This window comes from Cebus imitator, unplaced genomic scaffold (genome assembly GCF_001604975.1).
Source record: "Cebus imitator isolate Cc_AM_T3 unplaced genomic scaffold, Cebus_imitator-1.0 Scaffold42, whole genome shotgun sequence".
Taxonomy (NCBI): Eukaryota; Metazoa; Chordata; class Mammalia; order Primates; family Cebidae; genus Cebus; species Cebus imitator.
The window spans coordinates 11943271-11963433 of NW_016107357.1; the positions used below are offsets into that span (position 1 = coordinate 11943271).

General features: G+C 41.5%; 1 protein-coding gene across 10 annotated transcripts in view; it reads right to left on the minus strand.

Annotated features, from left to right (window-relative positions):
• Nucleotides 1-3318: 3318 nt before the first annotated feature.
• The window catches only part of TTC13 (tetratricopeptide repeat domain 13), a 74031-nt gene continuing 57186 nt past the window's right edge, over nt 3319-20163 (minus strand). For 5 of the 10 annotated variants that reach the window (XM_017526514.2, XM_017526512.2, XM_037737785.1 and 2 more), the window contains 7 exons: nt 19375-19459; nt 15073-15182; nt 10149-10284; nt 9268-9347; nt 5967-6045; nt 5737-5816; nt 3319-4089 (listed from right to left, as the gene is read on the minus strand). In XM_017526514.2, the coding sequence (XP_017382003.1) occupies nt 3975-4089; nt 5737-5816; nt 5967-6045; nt 9268-9347; nt 10149-10284; nt 15073-15182; nt 19375-19459 (685 nt within the window). In that variant the 3' untranslated portion in view covers nt 3319-3974. Of the gene's footprint in view, nt 4090-5736; nt 6046-9267; nt 9348-10148; nt 10285-15072; nt 15183-19374; nt 19460-20163 lie in introns of all 10 variants that reach the window. The other 5 variants (XM_017526516.2, XM_037737784.1, XM_017526513.2 and 2 more) reach the window with 2 other exon arrangements.

Sequence of the window (20163 nt, forward strand, 5' to 3'; positions counted from 1 at the left end):
TTTGGATACTTCCCTGTTCTCAAGCCTCTCACTCAGGCTAATGAAAAGCCAGCGGTTTATGCGGAACAATGGGATTGCCATTTTCCCCCAAAGCAGTGTCTCTTTTGGACCTGGCCACCTTTTTCAATCATATCTATCGTTAGGGTTACTGTTATTCTGGAACTGCAGGCAATGTTTAAATATTGCATACTAAAGACACAGCTTTTTAAGATGTTTTAAAAACTTGATTTCTAAAACATGATGACTTCAGGCCAGGACACTTTTCAAAATTTTTCTTTGAAAGATCTTAACTTTCAAGATATTGTAAGAAGCATTTAAAAAGAACATTACAAAACTATAAATAAGAGGTATTGAATTACTTTCTCCAAACTATTTCTAAAAAGAGCCACTTATTTAGATAACTTTTATTGCATTTGTTTATATGTTGGCTTCAGAAATTATAAAGTAGTTACCAGGTGCGGTGGCTCACACCTGTGATCCCAGCACTTTGGGAGGCTAAGGCAAGAGGATCACTTAAGGCCAAGAGTTGGAGGCTGAAGTGAGCAATGATTGTGCCACTGCACTCCAGTCTGAGTGACAAAGCAAGTGCTTGCTCCCGCTTCACCTGCCCTTACCGTCCTGAGGCCTCCACAGCCATGCTTGCTGGGCAGCCTGCAGAACCATGAGCCAATTCAACCTCTTTTCTTTATAAATTACCCAATCGCAGGCATTTCTTTATAACCCTTCGAGAATGGACTAATAAATACATCCCCTTACTTAGCCAGCACTTGAAGTTTCAAAAACGAGGATCATGCAGTTCCTGGGAGCATCCTGTAAGACGTTTGGACACGGTTTTACTTGGAGTCTCAGAGCTGTGACGGAATCTGGAAAAGTCAAAGGAAGAAAAGCCAAAGTGAATCAGACAGTTATGTTATCAAATCCCAGGACAGAAGACTAGTGTGCCAACACCAGGGCAGAGCTTTTGGAAGCTTCTAGAAGGCTTTCCCACCAGCTACCATCAGTGTCGCCCAAACTGTTACCCACTCCCGCGTCTCCTGGTAGTGGTACTGGGCTCCAGCATTGCTCACTTCTACCTTAGCCTCTGATCTGACCCCTCCTTCTCCTCTGTCCATGGACCTATCTTTCCCTTGGCTTCTGCTCTCTTCTGTCTGCTTTCTTGTTGGCTTTTTTTTTTTTTGCTTGCCTACTCTGGATTGCTTGATCTCAGTCTTCATTCGGAAAGAAGTCATATGTGGCTGGGTGCAGTGGCTCATGGTGATGATTTGAAAACTGCAGGAGGGCAGCACAGGCTGCCTGGGTGTCTGGCTAAAGCCGCTGAGTGAAGAGGGAGCCATCTCTGACACGGGGAAGAGTGGGGAGGAACAGACTTTGGGTGAAGGAATGATGAGCCTGATTACAGACATCTTAAGATGTACTCATGAACAGTCAGATTTTGCTGATATGGGACACACTGGGTTTCTTTAGGTGATTTTGCTCATCTCTCTTCTGAGGTGTATCAATTTTATTCCTTATTTCCAAATGATCAGAGTAATGATCACAGATTTAGATGTCAGTTTGTTGACCCTCATATAGTTTCTATACCAAAGAAATTCCACACTAAATTTCTTAATGTACTAACAAATTTTGCTCTAGATTTTTTAAAGTCAGTTTTTTAAAAGTTCAAACATCTTGATTCACAGGACCAATTTTATCAATAGAAGTGTGATACTGAAGTAATAAGAAAGATATGGCTGATCTCTGCCCTCCAGTTCCTGGCACAGAGCTTGCAAAACTCTCGGGTTTTCTGAGCGATCAGGCTGAGAAGTGTTTTTTGTTAATAAGCACCTTTCAACCATACCTGAATTTCTGCTGATGAGGTGACTCTTGGAGGACGGGGGTTGGGAGCCAGAGGAACTAACCATGTGATTAGAGTAACTTTCAGTCCCAACCCCCAGCCTCCAGAGAGAAAAGAGGGGCTGAGGATTGAGCTAACTGCCAATGATGTAAAGTCAAAAGGTTTGGGGTTTTTGGTTGGTGAACATATTGAGGTGCAGGGAGGGTGGTGGGCCTGGAGAAGGCATGGAAGCACCCACGCTGCCCCCCTCATACCTTGCCCTGTGTACCTCTTCCATTTGGCTGTTCACGTGTATCCAATATAACAAATCAGTAATAGCAAGTAAAGGGTTTCCCTGAATTGTGTGAGCCATTCTTGCAAATTATCAAACATGAGGAGGCAGGGGGTGATGGGACCCCTGAGTTACAGCCAATCAGTCAGAAGTACAGAAGATCCTGACTTGCAACTGGCATCTGAAAAGGGAGCTGTCTTGTGAGACTGATCCCTTAACCTCTACAGTCTGTGTGAACTCCAGGAAGTTAGTGTCAGATGTGAATTGCAGGATCCCTCCCCACTCCAGCTGATATATGGAAAGCTGGAGAATTGATTGGTATGGGGGAAAACTCCACATATCTGGTATCAGAACTCTTGTGAATAAAAACAGATCATAGTAAGAGCTTAGCTACTCGGACAAGTCTGAGTAGCTAAGACTTGCCCGAGTAATTCAAAATGATATTTCAACCTCAAATTCAAAATGATATTAAACTGCCACGGGAGAACACCATTCTGAATTGTTTCTGTGCAAAAATTTCTGTGAGACCTATAAAGTCTCACTAGGAACTCCGTAGGCTGCATGGGCCAACATAATAACCACTAGCTACATGTAGCTATTTGAATTTAAATTAATTAACACTAAATGTGAAGCTCAGCTCCTCAGGCACACTAGTCCTGTTTCAAGTGCTCAGTAGCAACATGAAGTTACTGACTACCATACTGGCAGCACACAGAACATTCTGGAACGTCATCACAGAATGTTCTATCGGACAGTGTCAAGCTAACTGTAAGGTTCTCAAGGAAGGAAAAGGCTAGGTGAGTGGATGGTACTAAAAAAGGAGTGTGGGGAGAAAGAGATGCAATCAGAGAAACAGGGCCAAGTCAGCTAGGCCATAGCAGGGGACTGCATTTCATTTTAGGACAAAGCGGGGGCTGTGGGATTTAAACAGAGCAGCAGCAAGAAGATGAGTCAGGAGACTACGGAAGTGGTCCAAGAGAAATGACAACGGACTGGGAGAAGTGGCCAAGTAAAGAGCTGGGGGTGCGTCCTGTAGAAGGGAGAGAAGAGCAGGCTTGCTAATGGGCGGTGCCATTTGGAAACGGCAATTAGTTTTCATTAACCCATTTTACCCACTGTCATCCACCCTGTCTGGGAAAAAAAATAAGAGAAATTTTCTGAATGTTCTTATACCTGAAAGTGAAACTGGTTCACAAAATAAACACATACATAATCCAGTGCCAAACACTGGTGATTTATAGAAATCACCCCAGTTTATTTTTTTTCAACAAAGAAAAAAAACACATTGTTCAATAATTCAGCGTTTGGGACATTGACAAATACTGCCTGCATTGTTCAAAATAATTGCTCCTGGCTGTGAGCTCTTCAACACATACTGATGGCCCAGGAACCTTCTACCAGGGTTCAAATAAAACAAAGGACTCACACATGGAGGTTGCGTGAGTCAACAAAAGATGCTCTATCACAATGTGCATAGAAACTCTTTGAAAAATATCCAGATCTCTAAAGGAATACAAACCTATTTGGTTTTGTTCTTGTTCACTTCATCATTATTTTTTAGTTGTTGAAGAAAATGTTTTTTTACTGTAAGGAAGGAGTTATATGACTTTATAAGTGGAAACCAATAGGCCGCTGGCTAACACGTACACTTTCCCTCCAAGTCAAGTAGATTTTTCCCCTGAAAGCCTCTTTCAGGACTTTTGTTATGGTTCAGAAAAGTAAAGAAAATGATTTCAAGTATTCAATTCCTATCAAAAATTGGTATCAAAAGTAATAGATGACCTAATTTCTTTATAATTCCATGTTCTAAAAAATAACTTAAGAAGCAAGAGGTCCGGCCCTTTACTTGTATAAATTACCACAGCAGAACTAGAGTTTCTTAAGACAGCGTGGAGAAGAGTCTGTGTTTAGCACCTCGATCATCGATCTTAACGTTGGAAATGTTTCTGATACTGACGGAAGAGTCTTATAAGAAGGTGAAATGCTGAAAAAGAAAAACACAAAGTAGTGGTATGAAAACTAACAAAATTTGCAAAAAAAGGTGGAGCTTATGTTATAGTTATTCCTATGATTATATTAATTATATTTGTAATATTAGACAATGTTAGAAAGGCAGGGAGGAACCGGGAACAGAACAGCTCCTCCCACGACAATGGCCTAGGGTATCGGTATCAGCCAACACGCTAGGAGCTGCTTGGAAGTTAAACCAGAGCTTTGAAAAAGAAAATTAAACTCTGATTTACATGTCCAGCTGTGGTGCCTCTGGGCTTGAAATCAAAAGACACAGGTTTCAGGTCCAGCTTCACTCCTTATTAGCTTTCCTTATTTCTCTAGGCTGCACTTCCCTGATCTGTCACAGGGAAAGTATTCTTAATTCGAAGTTACCAAGAGCTCTAAATGAGATAAGGTATGTCAAGGTACACCGTAAAGCATTAACTACACGATGTAAGGTAGCGTTGTTCTTTCCTTAAAGAGTTGTCAAAAGATTTACACTGTACAATTATGTAAGAACAGAAGCTAGACCTTTGGCCTGGTGGTTATATTACTAAAACATGTGCAAACTAATAAACCTGAAACAAGAATGTACCAGGACAGGGTGTAACTGTTAGAAGCTTTCACTGCAAAGCTAAATTACAAACTGAGCAATGGTGGACTATAGCACAAATTTTTGTTTTAAACAGAATATAAATTACCCAGCAAAAAAGAGTGGTTGCTATGTCAAATAGATGTGAAAGGCAAAACTGAGGGTGGTTGGGATATAAAAAACCAGGAGAACGGGCAAGAATAACTAAGGCCAAACAGTGAGGCTTGCTTATTCTTTACTAACTACTGAGGCATCTATGAGTTTAATTTCACACACTTCAGATTCACACAGTCCTCTCTAGTGCTTCTGGAAACAAGAGCCAGGAACGATCATGGACTGCTAGACTCCTTACACACAGTGACTGTCAGGGATAATTCCTGGCAGCTATATACTGGCTCACAATACTGTCTGCCTAAGTGGCAATAAAGTGCCAACTTCAAAAAGCTGGAGCCTACTTAGTTGCGCCTCAAGTGATCCTCCCACCGTAGCCTCCTAAAGTGCTGGGATTACAGGTGTGAGCCACCGTGCCTGGCCTTCATCATCCATTTTTATCCATACACTCACCCTTAAAAAGTTATCTTGGCCGGGCGTGGTGGCTCATGCCTGTAATCCTAGCACTTTGGGAGGCCAAGGCGGGCAGATCACAAGGTCAGGAGTTTGAGACTAGCCTGGCCAATATGGCGAAACCCCATCTCTACTAAAAATACAAAAATTAGCCAGCTGTGGTGGTACATGCCTGTAATCCCAGCTATCTGGGAGGCTGAGGTAGAAGAATTGCTTGAACTTGAGAGGCAGAGGTTGCAGTGAACTGAGATTGTGGCATTGCACTCCAGCCTGGGCAATAGAGTGAGACTCCATCTCAAAAAAAAAAAAAAAGGTTATCTTATACAATAGCAAAACATTTTAACCTTGACAAAGTGGATTACATTCATTGTATTACAATATTAACTTATAAAAATGAGTATAACAATTCCAGTTTTCACAGAGCTCCAAAGTAAAAGGAAACCCCCTTTCCTGCTCCGGTTATGATACCCCTCAAGCAGTTACCTTTTCAAGTTCATCCAGCTTTTGGCGATTTTGCTAAAGGCCTCTGAACCAGGGGCTGTCATAGCTTCAAAGTCGACTAACTGAAAAAGAATGACATTTAGGAATGTTCGTAAACATGGAAGACACAGGCTTGGTTGGAGATCTGTGTAACTCGTGTACCTTAAAATAAAAATCTGTAGATTGGGACTTAACACATAAACAAGCGTTTCTCCCTTCCCGCTCCAACGTACCTTCCCTTTGGGAATTTTTCCTGCTACTTCTTTTCCACTTGCCATCAGTGCTCCCACGATGACTGAGTAAGCAATTACACTATTTAAATAAAAAACAATGGTCAATCCATCCTGGACAGTCTACAGTTACCATGTTAAATTTCACCCATGGATTCCCCATCGTGAAAGATAAATTTTATTTAAAAATTCTTTCGAATAAAACACAAAACGTTTCATTTAACATGAAAATATGTCTATTTGTTTAAGAATAGTTACTAATTTGATATTAAAATGTATTTACTGGCCAGGTGAGGTGGCTCATGCCTGTAATCCCAGCACTTTGGGAGGTCAAGGCGGGCAGATCGCTTGAGGTCAGGAGTTTGAGACTAACATGGTGAAACCCTGTCTCCACTGAAAACACAAAAGTTAGGCCAGGCATGGTGGCTCACGTCTGTAATCCCAGCACTTTGGGAGGCTGAGGTGGGTGGATCACTTAAGGTTAGGAGTTTGAGACCTGCCTGGCCAACATGGCAAAACCTCATCTCTACTAAAAATACAAAAAATTAGCTGGGTGTGATGGCGGGCCCCAGTAATCCTAGCTACTTGAGAGTCTGAGGCAGGAGAATCGCTTGAACCCAGAAGGTGGAGGCTGCAGTGAGCCGAGATCATACCACTGCACTACAGCCTGGGCAACAGAGCAAGACTCCGTCTCATAAGAAAAAAACACAAAAATTAGCCCGACGTGGTGGTGGCACCTGTAATCCCAGCAACTCAGGAGGCTGAAGCACAAGAATCACTTGAATCCACGAAGTGGATGCTGAAGTGAGATGAGATCACACCACTGCACTCCAGCCTGAGTGACAGAGCAAGACTCTGTCTCAAAAAGAAAAACAAAAAAAGAATATATTCACTAATTTAACAGTGTCACCAAGAACATTCATTTTCTGAGGAAAAAAAGGGTTTTTTTTTTATTTTTCTTTTTTGAGCTGGAGTCGCACTCTGTCAAGCAGGCTGGAGTGCAGTGGTGTAATCTCAGCTCACTGCAGCCTCGGCCTTCCGGGTTCAAGCAATTCTCCTGCCTCAGCTTTCTGAGTAGCTGGGACTACAGGCACATGCTGCCACGCCCGGCTAATTTTTGTATTTTTAGTAGAGACGGTGTTTCGCCATGTTGGCCAGAATGATCTTGATCTCTTGACCTTGTGATCCTCCCACCTTGGCCTCTCAAAATGCTGGGATTACAGGTGTGAGCCACTGCACCCAGCCAAAAGTGTTTCTTTTTACTAGGAGTTTCTTCCTACTTGTGTTTTTATTTAAATTTTTTTTTCCCCACACTAAACCACATTTAAAAGACCTATTTGTGGGTTTTTTAAAAATTCTTCTAATATAGTACATTTAAAAATGTGCCTGTTTATATTTTAAAAATTTCATGAGGCTTGGCTTTACAATGCATATATACAATAAAGTTCATAAATATAAATACATACATTAGTCTTATTTTTTAAGCATTAGAAATTCTGGCCTTCAAAGAAGAAATGCAGAACACATTCTCACAATGTACTGATGGACGGATGGTTTGGAGCTTTGGGAGTGTGTATGAACTGCCAGGGCTCTGAGGCCCAGGAGATTGTGGGGTGCTTTTGCCTGCTGGCCTGAGGGCTTCTGGGGCAAGGTCTGCTGCCCTGTCACTCCAGAATGAGTGTGGGGCTGCCAGTGTACAGGTTTGGGGCAGGAGGTGCTTATAAGGCGTTATGCTTCTGCTCTTGGTGAGAGCAGAGAGAAGGCGGGTTGGTTCCGGGTGGAAGGGGCTTGCAAAAGTCTGGGGGACCTGGTATTGTAACCACAGTGTTGTACTTTTCCCAAAACGAATTGGTTCAGGATAAAGACGGCTCTCACTCATGAGATAATGCACCCTAGCGAGGGGACAGGATGGCACAAGCACCTTCAGAGAACGCTAACAAGCGCCATGGGCTGACACCAAGAAAAGTGAGTCAAGTTGATTCATGGGGTTCTCCAGCACGGAAGACTTCAGAGTCTAAAGACATGTGCCCTGCATCCTCGAGGGCCCCAGGGCTGGGGGCAAAAGGGGCAGAGATGGCAGAGAGGTGTGGCTGAGAGCTCACCTGCACCAAGGGCCAAAGGGAAGAGAAAAGGCAGCAGAAGAGAGTGGTGCTGCAGCCAAGGCAAACCAGGGCAGGGCAGGCTGGCACCGTGCACTGTGCATGCTGCCAAGCTTGAGCCCACGGTTTTCAGAAGGTGCTGGAGAGCCTCGGGGCATGGAGAGGAGCAGGAGCAAAGCTAGCTGTGGCAGGCAGCGGGCTTAGAAAAGAGAGAAACAGAAGTGTGGGAGGTGGAATCAACAGGCTGTGTAGCACTGAAGAGATGTAGGGATGAGGGAGAGTGGAGGACCATCAGAGCTGCACTTCCTTTGGTGTCACACATGAGCCAGCAGAGCTGCTGTGAGAACAAAGGAGGTTGCTGGCTATTCTGCACGGTGTCTGCATGTGGGGCCCACAGGCAGTGATGCACACAGGCCACACTCACATCACTTACTCAGTGGATACAACCAGCAATATTATGCTGATTAGATAACATTTATGTTTCTATTTTGTTTCATTGAGTTTTAAATACTATAACCAAATTTACTACCATGTTTAGGGGAGTTTTACTTTCTAAATCATTAATCAAAGATAAAGACATTCAAGTGTATTATGTTTAGCCTACGCATCTTAAGTTCAATAACTATGTGCCAGCAATGGCAAAAGGCCATTTATGTGATTTACTGCACATAGTACTGGGAGAAGGAGAATGAAATGAAAACTCTACAGTCACAGCCCTTGTTTCTAATGGCACCTAAGAAACTCTTGATGTACTCATACAAGTAGCAAGAATTTATCCAAAATAATAAAAATAGTAACGAGTGACTGGTGCCCCAAAAGTATAAACCATGAGGATTATGGGTCACCTGACAGCCCAAAATAGAGGAGAGAGAGGAGAAGGTTCAGTAAGCAGCTGGCAGACACCAAAAATAAAAACACGCTGAGCACGACCCATGGTACACAGTAAACTTTCCATGAACTTCTGTTGAATGGATGAATCCCTATCCTGTTAAACTTAAGCACACTATATTAGAACTGCCTTCTATAATTCTTTTGATGATGCGGTAGACTAAGGAAATATTTTTTTGTGTAGAATTTGGGGAAAAAAAATAGGGAGCCCCTTACCATTTCTTGGTGTACTCTACCTATGACCATAACAGGAAGGATAAACAAAAAAGAACCCATTTCTCAATTTAAAATAATTTTAATGACAGGCTGTTACTTACCTGGATCCTCGAGAGAGCGGCATTAAATTATAAAAGTAATAAACTAAGGATAAGATTAAGTTGCAGACAGCATCAGCCTCCTAGAAAAAAAGACATTTTTGAAAAAACATATTTGGTGTTAATAAGTGCCTTTTAAAATTTTAATTAAAAAAAATTGTTTCTCAGAAACAAAAAAAATTTGCAATTCCTCTACTCTGCAATGAGATTTAGATGATGCTCAGTTATGTATATATACTCAGATGCTTAATTATATGGATGAAATGATTAAATTTGGAAAAATAAGGTGACTTTTCAATGGTAAGGGGTATCCGTCCACTGCAGAACACAGGGAGGGGGCATGGTGGGGAATGTCCACCATACCCTGCTGCCTGCAACACCACCACACCTAGTCTGGGCGGACACCAAGGGAAGAGGCCACAGACCAGCAAAGGGCCACTAAGTGCAAAGTATACACAATTTAATTGTACTTTCATTGCCATGAACTCATCAGAATGCATCATCCAGTTTACATTCAAAAGCTCATTGTAAATGTATGGTTATAAGCAACAACCACAATGGAGGGAAGAAAATGGATGAAAAAGGTGAAGCCCAGCCAGGTCATTTTCACTATGGACCAACTTTTTTATACAGTTTCAAAGCCCAAACTTAGGATAATGTTGTAGCACAGTACTAAATTATTAATTTATTATCCTTCCCGTTACTGTAGTTACTAAAAACAAGAATTTTGGGGCTATAAAAATATTTCAAAAGAAATATTTTTAGGTCAAATTCAATCTGATTTCAAGCATAAGATGTACAATCTCAATGAAAGGGCAGAGGTTCAAAAAGTCTACAAAGGAATCACAGGACAAACAGAAAAATAGAAACAAAGAGAAACCTACCCCAAATTCTGATGAAAGAATCAATACTTTTCCTTTTGCTGTCAAATCTTTATAAAGTGCATCTATTTCAGCATGATATAATTGTGTCCTTTCTTCTGTGGTTTGAGTTTCCACAGAAAATAATATATTGCCAACTCTGAAAGTACAAAAAAAAAGTGTCAAAGGCATGTATTATAAGTTCAAGCAGCCAAATGCAGAAAGTTTTTTTAAAAAGCAAATAGCATGCTGATGTGGCACTAAACATATACAAGAATGTACCTTGCCTTTCTAACTATAGACAAGCAAGGCAGGTTTCATAAGAATGCATTATTTCTTCATAAAATATGACAGTTGCCTCACCTTTAAGTGATTCATTTGCTCACAGTTAACTCTAACCACATGTACTTCTTACACGAGCTTAAACTAATATATGGGAGAACAATTACACATAGTAAAGAATACATTTAAACGACCAGTAAATATTTTCTATGCCACCCCATTAGGATTAAAGGCCAGAACCAAGAACTGTGTGTAGGAAGAAAGTTCAAGGACTTCACCACTGTTTTGTTTTTTATGCTTTAGCTCCACTGAGGTTCTACGAAGGACCTAAGTTTGATACAACAGGCATTTTTTTTTTTTTTTTGGTATAACGCCAGCAGCAAAGTGTTGCACTTAGTCCTTGGATCCTACAAAGAAAAGCCCAGCTGCTGCCTTGATTGAGGAAGGAAGGGAGAAACTGGGCCACAAATTATTATTATTATTAGAAATGGGATCTTGTTTTATCACTGAGGCTAATGAGCAGTAGGGTGATCATAGCTGACTGCAGCATCAAACTCCTGGGCTCAAGTGAACCTCCCACCTCAGCCTCTTGAGTAGCTGGGACTACAGGTATGTACCTGTAGCTATTTTTTAAAATCTGCTGCAGAAGCAGGGTCTCACCATGTTGCCCAGTCTGATATCGAACTCCTGGCCTCAAACAATCTTCCCATCTTGGCCTCCCAAAGTGCTGGCATGAGCCACCACTTCTGACCAAGGGTCACAAATTATGATGAGACCATGATTCAGGTCATAATGTAGCTCATCAGGAATCAAAAAAGGAATCTAATTTGGACAACACAGAGAAAAGCAGGAATGGTCTCATGGGAGAAGTGGCCTCAATGTGGGTCGGGATGGGAGTGACAGAGACCCAGATGTCGGAAAGCAGAGGTGAACTGGAGAACAAACAGTCCGGTCGGACTAGCGGGCCAGGTTCCAACAGGGAGATGGTCCAGGTCAAGCAGGAAATGTCTAAGGCCACTTTGTGAGAGACCGGGAATGCCTGGCTGGGAAGCTGATTTTGTAGCCACAGGCAATGGCCAGGTATGGAGAGGGGAGAGATTTCTGGAGTTAGGGGAACACCCAGTGAGGTGGAGCTTTAGGAACACTGCTGAAGCTGGTGAAGCAGGAGGTAGGAAATGGGATGCCAGGCAGAGTCTACTCGAGGGGTCAGGAGGCCCAAAGCAAGGGAGGAAGCAAGTGGGGTGAAACAGGCAAGTGAGGAAAGATGTCACACTTCAAGGGGAGAACCTTCATGTACAGTTGACCCTTGAACAACATGGGTTCCAACTGCATGGATCCACTTATATGAGGATTTTCTTCTGCCTCTGCCACCCCTGAGACAGCAAGACCAACCCCTCCTTTTCCTCCTCAGCCTACTCAATGTGAAGATAATGAGAAGACCTTTATGACGATGCATTTCTACTTAACACATAGTTAAGTATGTTTTCCTTATGACTTTTAAAAAATTTTAATTAAATTAATTATTTTTAAATTTATTTATTACACTTTAAGTTCTGGGGTACATGTGCAGAACGTGCAGGTTTGTTACATAGGTAAACACGTGCCATGGTGGTGGTTTGCTGCGTCCATCACCCCGTCATCTATATTAGGTACTTCTCCTAATGCTATCCCTTCCCTATCCTCCCACACCCTGCTATTCCTCCCCTAGGCCCCCACCCCTCAGGCCCTGGTGTGTGATGTTCGCCTCCCTGTGTCCTTGTGTTCTCATTGTTCAACACCCACTTATGAGTGAGAACATGCAGTGTTAATGGTTTTCTGTTCTTTTGTCAGTTTTCTGAGAATGATGGTTTCCAGTTTCATCCATGTCCCTGCAAAGGACATGAACTCATCCTTTTTTATGGCTGCATAGTATTCCATGATGTATATGTGCCACATTTTCTTTATCCAGTCTATCACTGATGGGCATTTGGGTAGGTTCCAAGTCTTTGCTATTGTGAACAGTGCCACAATAAACATACATGTGCATGTGTCTTTATAATAGAACGATTTATAATCCTCTGGGTATATAACTAGTAATGGGATTGCCGAGTCAAATGGTATTTCTATTTCTAGATCCTTGAGGAATTACCACACTGTCTTCCACAATGGTTGAATTAATTTGCACTCCCACCAACAATGTAAAAGCATTCCTGTTTCTCCATATCCTCTCCAGCATCTGTTGTCTCCTGATTTTAATGATCGCTATTCTAACTGGCGTGAGGCGGTATCGCAATGTGGTTTTGATTTGCATTTATCTAATGACCAGTGATGATGAGCTTTTGTCATATGTTTGTTGGCTGCATAAATGTCTTCTTTTGAAAAGTGTCTGTTTTGTCACTTTGCTCACTTTTTGATGGGTTATGATTTTTTTTTTTGTAAATTTCTTTACGTTCTCCGTAGATTCTGGATATTAGCCCTTTGTCAGATGGGTAGATTACAAAATTTATTTCCCATTCTGTTGGTTGCTGGTTCACCCTATTGACAGTTTCTTTGCTGTGCAGAAGCTCTGAAGTTTAATTAGATCCCATTCGTCCATTTTGGCTTTTGTTGCCATTGCTTTTGGTGTTTAGTCATGAAGTCCTTGCCCATGCCTATGTCCTGAATGGTATTGCCTCAGTTTTCTTAGAGTTTTTATGGTGTTAGGCCTCATGTTTAAATCTTTAATCCATCTAGAGTTAATTTTTGTATAAGGTATAAGGAAGGGATCCAGTTTCAGCTTTCTGCATATGCCTAGCCAGTTTTCCCAATGCCATTTATTAAATAGGGAATCCTTTCCCCATTGCTTGTTTTTGTCAGGTTTGTCAAAGATGAGATGGTTGTAGTTGTGTGGCGTTCTTTGATTTTCTTAATAACACTTTCTTTTCCGTAGCCTACTTTATTGTAAGAATACAAAACATTAATACATATAACATACAAAATATGTGCTAATCGACGGTTTATGTTTTTGGTAAGGCTTCTGGTCAACAGTAGGCTACCAGTTAAGCTTTGGGGGAGTCAAAGGTTATATACAAATTTTTGCCTGGTAGGAATGGGAAGGTCAATGCACCTAACCCCTGAGTTATTCAAAGATCAACTGTACTTATTTAGTAATTAAATTTCTGCTTGAGAATCTGATCTGAGGATACACGTCATGGATGTGTGAAAAGGTAGGAGAACGCTTTTTACCTTATATAGCACGCCCTGCAATCAGGGAAAAATGATCTTTATTGGGAACATACTTTGATAAGAAGCTTAGGGTAAAGATCAAGACTTCAAAGATATGGAAAAGCCCCAAAATCTGGAAGTTGCTGAACTGGTGTTTACTCATGAAGGCCGGTTTAAGTTTTGATATGGAACTTGAAGAGGTGGCTCCCTGTAGTTTAGAGGAAAAGCACCTGAGAAAGCCAGAGCCCAAGAGGCAGAGGGGGCCGGAGAATGTGAGTCACAGCCTCACTGCTGAGCAGGTGGAAACCAGGGGAAGGGCATGGCACTTCCCAAGGCTATGCGCCTGAAGATGGGTATGGGTGTGTGTGGGTGTGTGGGTATGCGTGTGTGCGTGCGCGTACAGCTCAAGGCAATTCCACCCACAATTCAAGGAATATGGAGCCTGATAGACAAAGCTTGGATTTCAGATGAAAATACAACTAGAGTTAATAAAAATGTTCACTGCCATGCTATTTATAAAGTAAAACAATGAGAAACACCCTAAATGGTCAATAACAAAAAGATCAGTCAGAGAAATTCTGCATCTATACAATGGAATATTATACAGTTACTAAAAATACTCTTAAGATTGGGGAAATGATCATGATAATGTAATGGTAAGGGTAGAAAATAAACAGGTTAAAAAACAGTAGGTATAGTATAACCTCAGTTTTTAAAGAAAATAACTTGATTTTTATTTTGTTAATTTTGCTTATCTGTATATTCTAAATTTTCTATAAGATTATACTACTCATTAATAATTAAATTTAATATATATATTTAAATCTACAATGGACTTTATTCCTCATCTTTTTTCATTTTATTAGTAAAAGGCTCCCTCGCCCCCCAAGGAACTTCAAGAACCTAGAAATGTCTTCCACAAACTATATCATATTTAGTACCTCTAAAGTCCTTAGATTTAGACAGTTAGAAAATGTATCTGCTGGTATAATACTTTAGCTGTCACATTTTAAAAAATAACAAGTTATAACTGCTCACTGGACCTTGATCGTTTTCTTTCTTTCTTTCTTTCTTTTTTGAGATGGAGTCTCACTCTGTCACCCAGGCTGGAGTGCAATGGCGTGATCTCGGCTCACTGCAGCCTCCACCTCCCCGGTCCAAGCAATTCTCTGCTTCAGTCTCCCAAGTAGCTGGGATTACAGATGCCCGCCACCACACCCGGCTATTTTTTGTATTTTTTAGTGGAGACCGGTTTCACCATGTTGGCCAGAATGGTCTCAATCTCTCGACCTCGTGATCATGATCCGCCCACCTCAGCCTCCCAAAGTGCTGGGATTACAGGCATGAGCCACCACGCCCGGCCAATACTTTTCATTTCAGGATGGAGCAAAAGCTCAACGCAACAAAACTCTACAGCGACAAGCACAGGCACCCTTCCTGCCTCCAGTCTCTAGTCTACACCCACATTAAGAAGCATACATACTTGTCTCCTGTAATCGTGATTGTGAATCCATCGTATTCCTTCCCTTGATCTTTAAGGCTGGGAACTTTTGTGTTCACGGTGAATCCATCCTTTGTTTTAGTATTAAACTGCTTTCAGGGAAAAAGAAAATTCACGTTACTAGTGTTTAATTCACTGTAAACCCCGACTGCAACTCTGTAGTGCTGGCTCTACCTTACATGCTTTTAAGAAGGGCCAAGGAGGTCATCTGATATAAGAGATGGTGTCCTGGCAATTAGTGGCCAAGGACATCTCTGCCTGTCCTCAGGCCCCAATCTAGCCCAGGTTATGCTGCCCACAGCTCCTACCTGAGATCAGTGGAGAACCTCAGCACCAAAAGCTCACAGGCTCTCTTCGTCAACAAGGGGCACTGCTCACTTCTAAGAGCTCCCTTTGAATGTTTTCTCATGCCCATCTTAGTAGGCAGCAACTTTGAATATTCACAGAATAGTTGTACCCAACATCCCATAATTCAAAAATGCAACTTATGTTCATACTAATGCTCAGAGCAGAGTCTGATTTTTCTGAAGAGTACTCAAGATTATATCTACTAACTGAAGAACTTCATTCACACCCACAACCACACCCACACCCACACCCACGCCCGCACCCACCGGACTCTGCGGACCACAGAGAAGTCGGTTAAGTTAAAGGAATTACTTGGAGCTAAGAATGGCTCTTGGGGTAATAAATGCACGAACACAGTTTCAGATGTTAGCTTTCTGTTTAAAATATTTAGGACAAACCTCTGATGGCAATATATAGGTTTTGGAAAATGACCCCCAAATTCAATTAACTTAATATTGCCTTTTTTTTTTGATTGATGGACTGGAAGTTAAGATAACCAACAGCAAGATAAAAGACAGCTATGGTTCATGAAGGAAGAGCTTGTCTAGAAACAGAAAGATGCAGCAGGTGTCACCAGCAGCCCAGAAGGCAGAGGATGAGTGGCACAGGCCATCAGGGCCACAGCAGGCACTGAACAGGCAAGCATCTTTTACGCAAAACAAAGAAAACACCTTCAGGCGAAGAAATGCACTAATACACTATGTGACGATTCTCATCTAATCCTCATGACATACTGATAACAGTAGGTATGGTCTCAATCTTATAGATGAGAAACGAACTAGGTGAGGCAAAGTCTGGCTGAGTTCCAGCCAGTGGGAAAGCCACAAAGTAAGAACGTGGGCCCAAGGCCTTGGTGAATTCCAGTCCACGTTACTTGCTAATAAACCTCCTCTAAGGGGGCACTGATAGAACGTTAACTTGGTTTTTCATCAATAGCACCGTTGTGCCTTTCAGTGGAAGCAGACCCGGTACATTTCACCAAGTACTTTAAACACTCAAATATCTTGCTGTATATTCCGCTGTGTGTGCCCTGCAAAGTACCAATATATCCATAATCCTGTGTAAAAGCTTGATGTATAATGCCGAAGTGGAATGTCATCCCACCACTGAGAACAAACGTCTTCCAGACAACAGTTGGTGACTTCACACTGAGAGGCGGCACTGAGGTTGGTGATGCCGCGTCTCTCAGGCTGCATGCTAAGTGACTACAGTCTTGTAGCCCTCCCGGCTTTTCTTCTTAAAGACACATAAGGCATTAAAATCACCCTAAGCTGATTTTGTATTCTGCCTAAGACCACAGGACATCTAAATGCCTAACTAGAATACCCACAGGAATGCACTGAAGAGACCTCACACGACACTGAAGTTTCCTTTCTACATGTACATCTCAAGGCCCATGGTGAAGCCATTCTGCCCTCTGGGGGGCACTGGGGGAATTTATGGGAGACTGATTATAATAGGGATTGGATATTTGGGAGCCAGGATTACTACATGTCCCACAGTATGGGGGACTGTCCAACAGTATGTATGATTTTCTAGTGTCCCACTGGATTTTCATGCAGATGAAGATCGTGTTTATCATTTAATCAATATGTGAGCCTGGAACCAGACTCTGTTTTGCACTTAAGCACTATTTATTATATAGTTTTCATACACACTGAATTTGCCAGGAATGCAAATAGCATATACATTGAGTAAGGAGTATACTGTGTATAGCTTGGAACTTTACTAAGCGTGATTTACCATTTCAGAAAACCACATCGCCAATGACATTGTAGCTCACCAAATAACACAGAGATATGGGGCTGGATTTGTAACTGTCACATTCACCATGATTTTACGTGTAGGTGTGAAGCACTGGCTACTGCTTTCCAGCTTCTTGAGAAGGCATGCCCAAATTTCCAGACTGAGATACATTGTGTGGACTGAGATACTGAGATGACTTTGTGTAGACATTGTGAGTGGGTAAGACATATTCTCTATGACGTTCATCCTAGCGCAATAAAGGACTCAGTAAAAGGGGCATCTGAACGTGCTTACTGGGTCAACACAGTGGGTTTGAGAAGGCTGAGGGCCACTGTGTTAGTGCATCAGACCTTCACAATGAACTTCCCGAGGTAGGTCAGGCCAGAATCACTGCTCTTCAGCAGACAAAAGCCTGGAACAATTGTAAAACAGGCTCACACACCCAGCCAAGCAGATGTGGGGCCAAGTTCAGATGCTCAGCTCTGTTCACAACATGCTACTTCCTCATTATTCCTTAGAAATGGATATACTTTGCTTATTCATACAAACCTCCTAAATTTTATTTGAACCAATCTCATCTACTATAGCTACAAGAAAAACATTTACTCAGGTTTCACATTAGTGTTCAAACCACGAATTGGAAAAGCAATTCTAACTGCGGTTGGCATGGTTTTGGGGTAGTTTTACTCCTAGGTGGAGGAAAGGTTCACACAGTTATAATTTCTTAATGGATTATACTTTAGTCACATAATTTCTGTTCCTTGTAGCATCCTTCCCATTGAATTCAAATGTTTCCAATACTGACATTGCCTCACAGACTTTTCTTCTCATTAGCATTTGCCTGGTATACCTGGATCACACAATCATACTTTTGTATCCAGCTTTTTTTTTTTTTTTTTTTTTAGGAGACAGGTCTCACTCTGTCACTCAGTGTGGGCAAGAGAGCAAGACCCTGTCTAAAAAAAAAGAACAGAGATTTATTCTGGAGATTGGGAAGTCCAAGATCAGGGTGCCAGTGTCTGAGGTGAGCCTTCTTACTGCTGCATCCCATGACGGAAGGTGGAAGGGCAAGAGAGCCCACTCTCTGAAGCCCTTTTTATAACGGCATTAATTCATTCATGAGGGCTCTGCCATTAAACACTTCCCATCAGGCTCTACTTCCCAACATGTGTGCATGGAGGATTCCATTTCCCACACATTAATTTTAGGGAGAACACATTCAAACTGGCATTTACTTCTTTAATAGTTAAAGAGTATAGGTTATTTTGCCTTCCTTTAAAGGGCACTGAGTTTTCACAGGTAGTCAAATCACTAACTGATCCATTTAATCCTTTCAGACTTAGTTTTACTCTTTTTTAGGGCAGTCTATTTAGAAATTGTTCTTAGTCCCAGGTTTTGGGCCTTACTGTAGAGTGTGGTCTTACTTTTCCACTGTGTCCTTCTTCAGGTCTTAGCTAAATGCCTGAGGTGTTCACAGGATCCATCCACACTGGCAAGGCTGGAACTTCAGTGTCTCCTCCGCACATAAACCTCTGACACCTCTGCTCAGCTCTTTTCCCCAAAGCAGTGACTCTCTGCTGAGTCTCTCACAGTCTTTCACTGCGCGCTCATGACCAAGGTCTTAGTCAAGGATGAAAAGGGCCCCTGGGCACTCCCCAGCCTATACGGCCTCCTTCTCTTCTACTCTGCTCTGCAAATTCCAGCCACTTTGGCAGACCCAAACTCCACTCTCTACCTGCTTAGCTTAGCAAGACCACTGTACTCTGCGTGGGCTCCAGATTACTGTACAGTGGTCTAATAAATACTCCCAGTAGAAAGCTGGGGTGACAGTGGGATCACAGTCTTATAATTAGCCAATGCCTGAAAACAACTGACTTCCATTTTGTCCAGTTTTATAACTGCAATTGTGTAAAAGGGCAGCTGAGTACCAGTTACTCAGCTGTGGCCAGAAGTGGAATTCAATTATATGTATTTTTAAGCCTTCCTGTTTCTATAGTAACTGCTTCCTCGCAAGTTGATTTTTCTGTTTGAGTCTGATGCCTGTATTTTCCTTTGTTTTGGTTATTATTCAGAACGTGTTCATACTAGTGATTTCAAATAGCATTTAATAATTCTGAGTTCTTTTTTAACAGTGCTGTTGGTTTTCTTTTCCTCTAAAAACGTCTACTGCGATTTTGATGATAAAGTTACCTTCATAATCGGAAGAAGGTCTTCTACTTTGTGTACCTTTTCCAGAGCTTCTCGAACTTCCAGCAGTCCTTTAGGATTATTAGCTCTTAAAGAGAGACAGAGAGAGACGGCAACTGAGATTAATGCAAAAATGTCATAATTATCATGCTATTATCTTTAATTTAAATAAATTGACCTCAATTTTGAGTAGCTCAGTATTGAAAATGGTAGACCACAAATAAAGTTTCTAAATAATGGGATGGTTCAATTCTAATGAGTTTTGGGCTGCAGATGAGAATTAAAGAAACAGCAGCATATGAGAATTAAGGAAACATCTAGAAGGCAAAACAGGAAAAAGCAGAATGGATTGACAGCCAGTGTTTATGAGAACATGTCTGGTTATGAGTTTGGTCCTTAAACCTCGATTTTCTTATTCCGACTCTGAAATTAGATGTAGATGTTATGTTTTGTTTTGTTTTGTTTCCTTTCTAAAGCTGCTCAAATGAGAGTATTCTATTAGGTTTTTCCACCAATTTTATATTTACTTGGTGATATTTAAGCATTCAGAATTTTTTTCCCGTAGTGTTCCGCTCATTGTTTTGTCTATACCATCCTGCCTTTAAAGTGAGGGGGAATAAGTATTAAAGCTGAAATCCCTAATAGATAAATCCAAAGAAACATCCTACTTTATAGAATAAAGAAACTGGAAAAGTCACAATAGTGCATGTAAAGTTAAAAACACTTCAGTTGAGGTCTATGGATTTTGTAAAGTTATTAAAAAGAAAGTGCATATGAAAGTCTTTTTTTTTT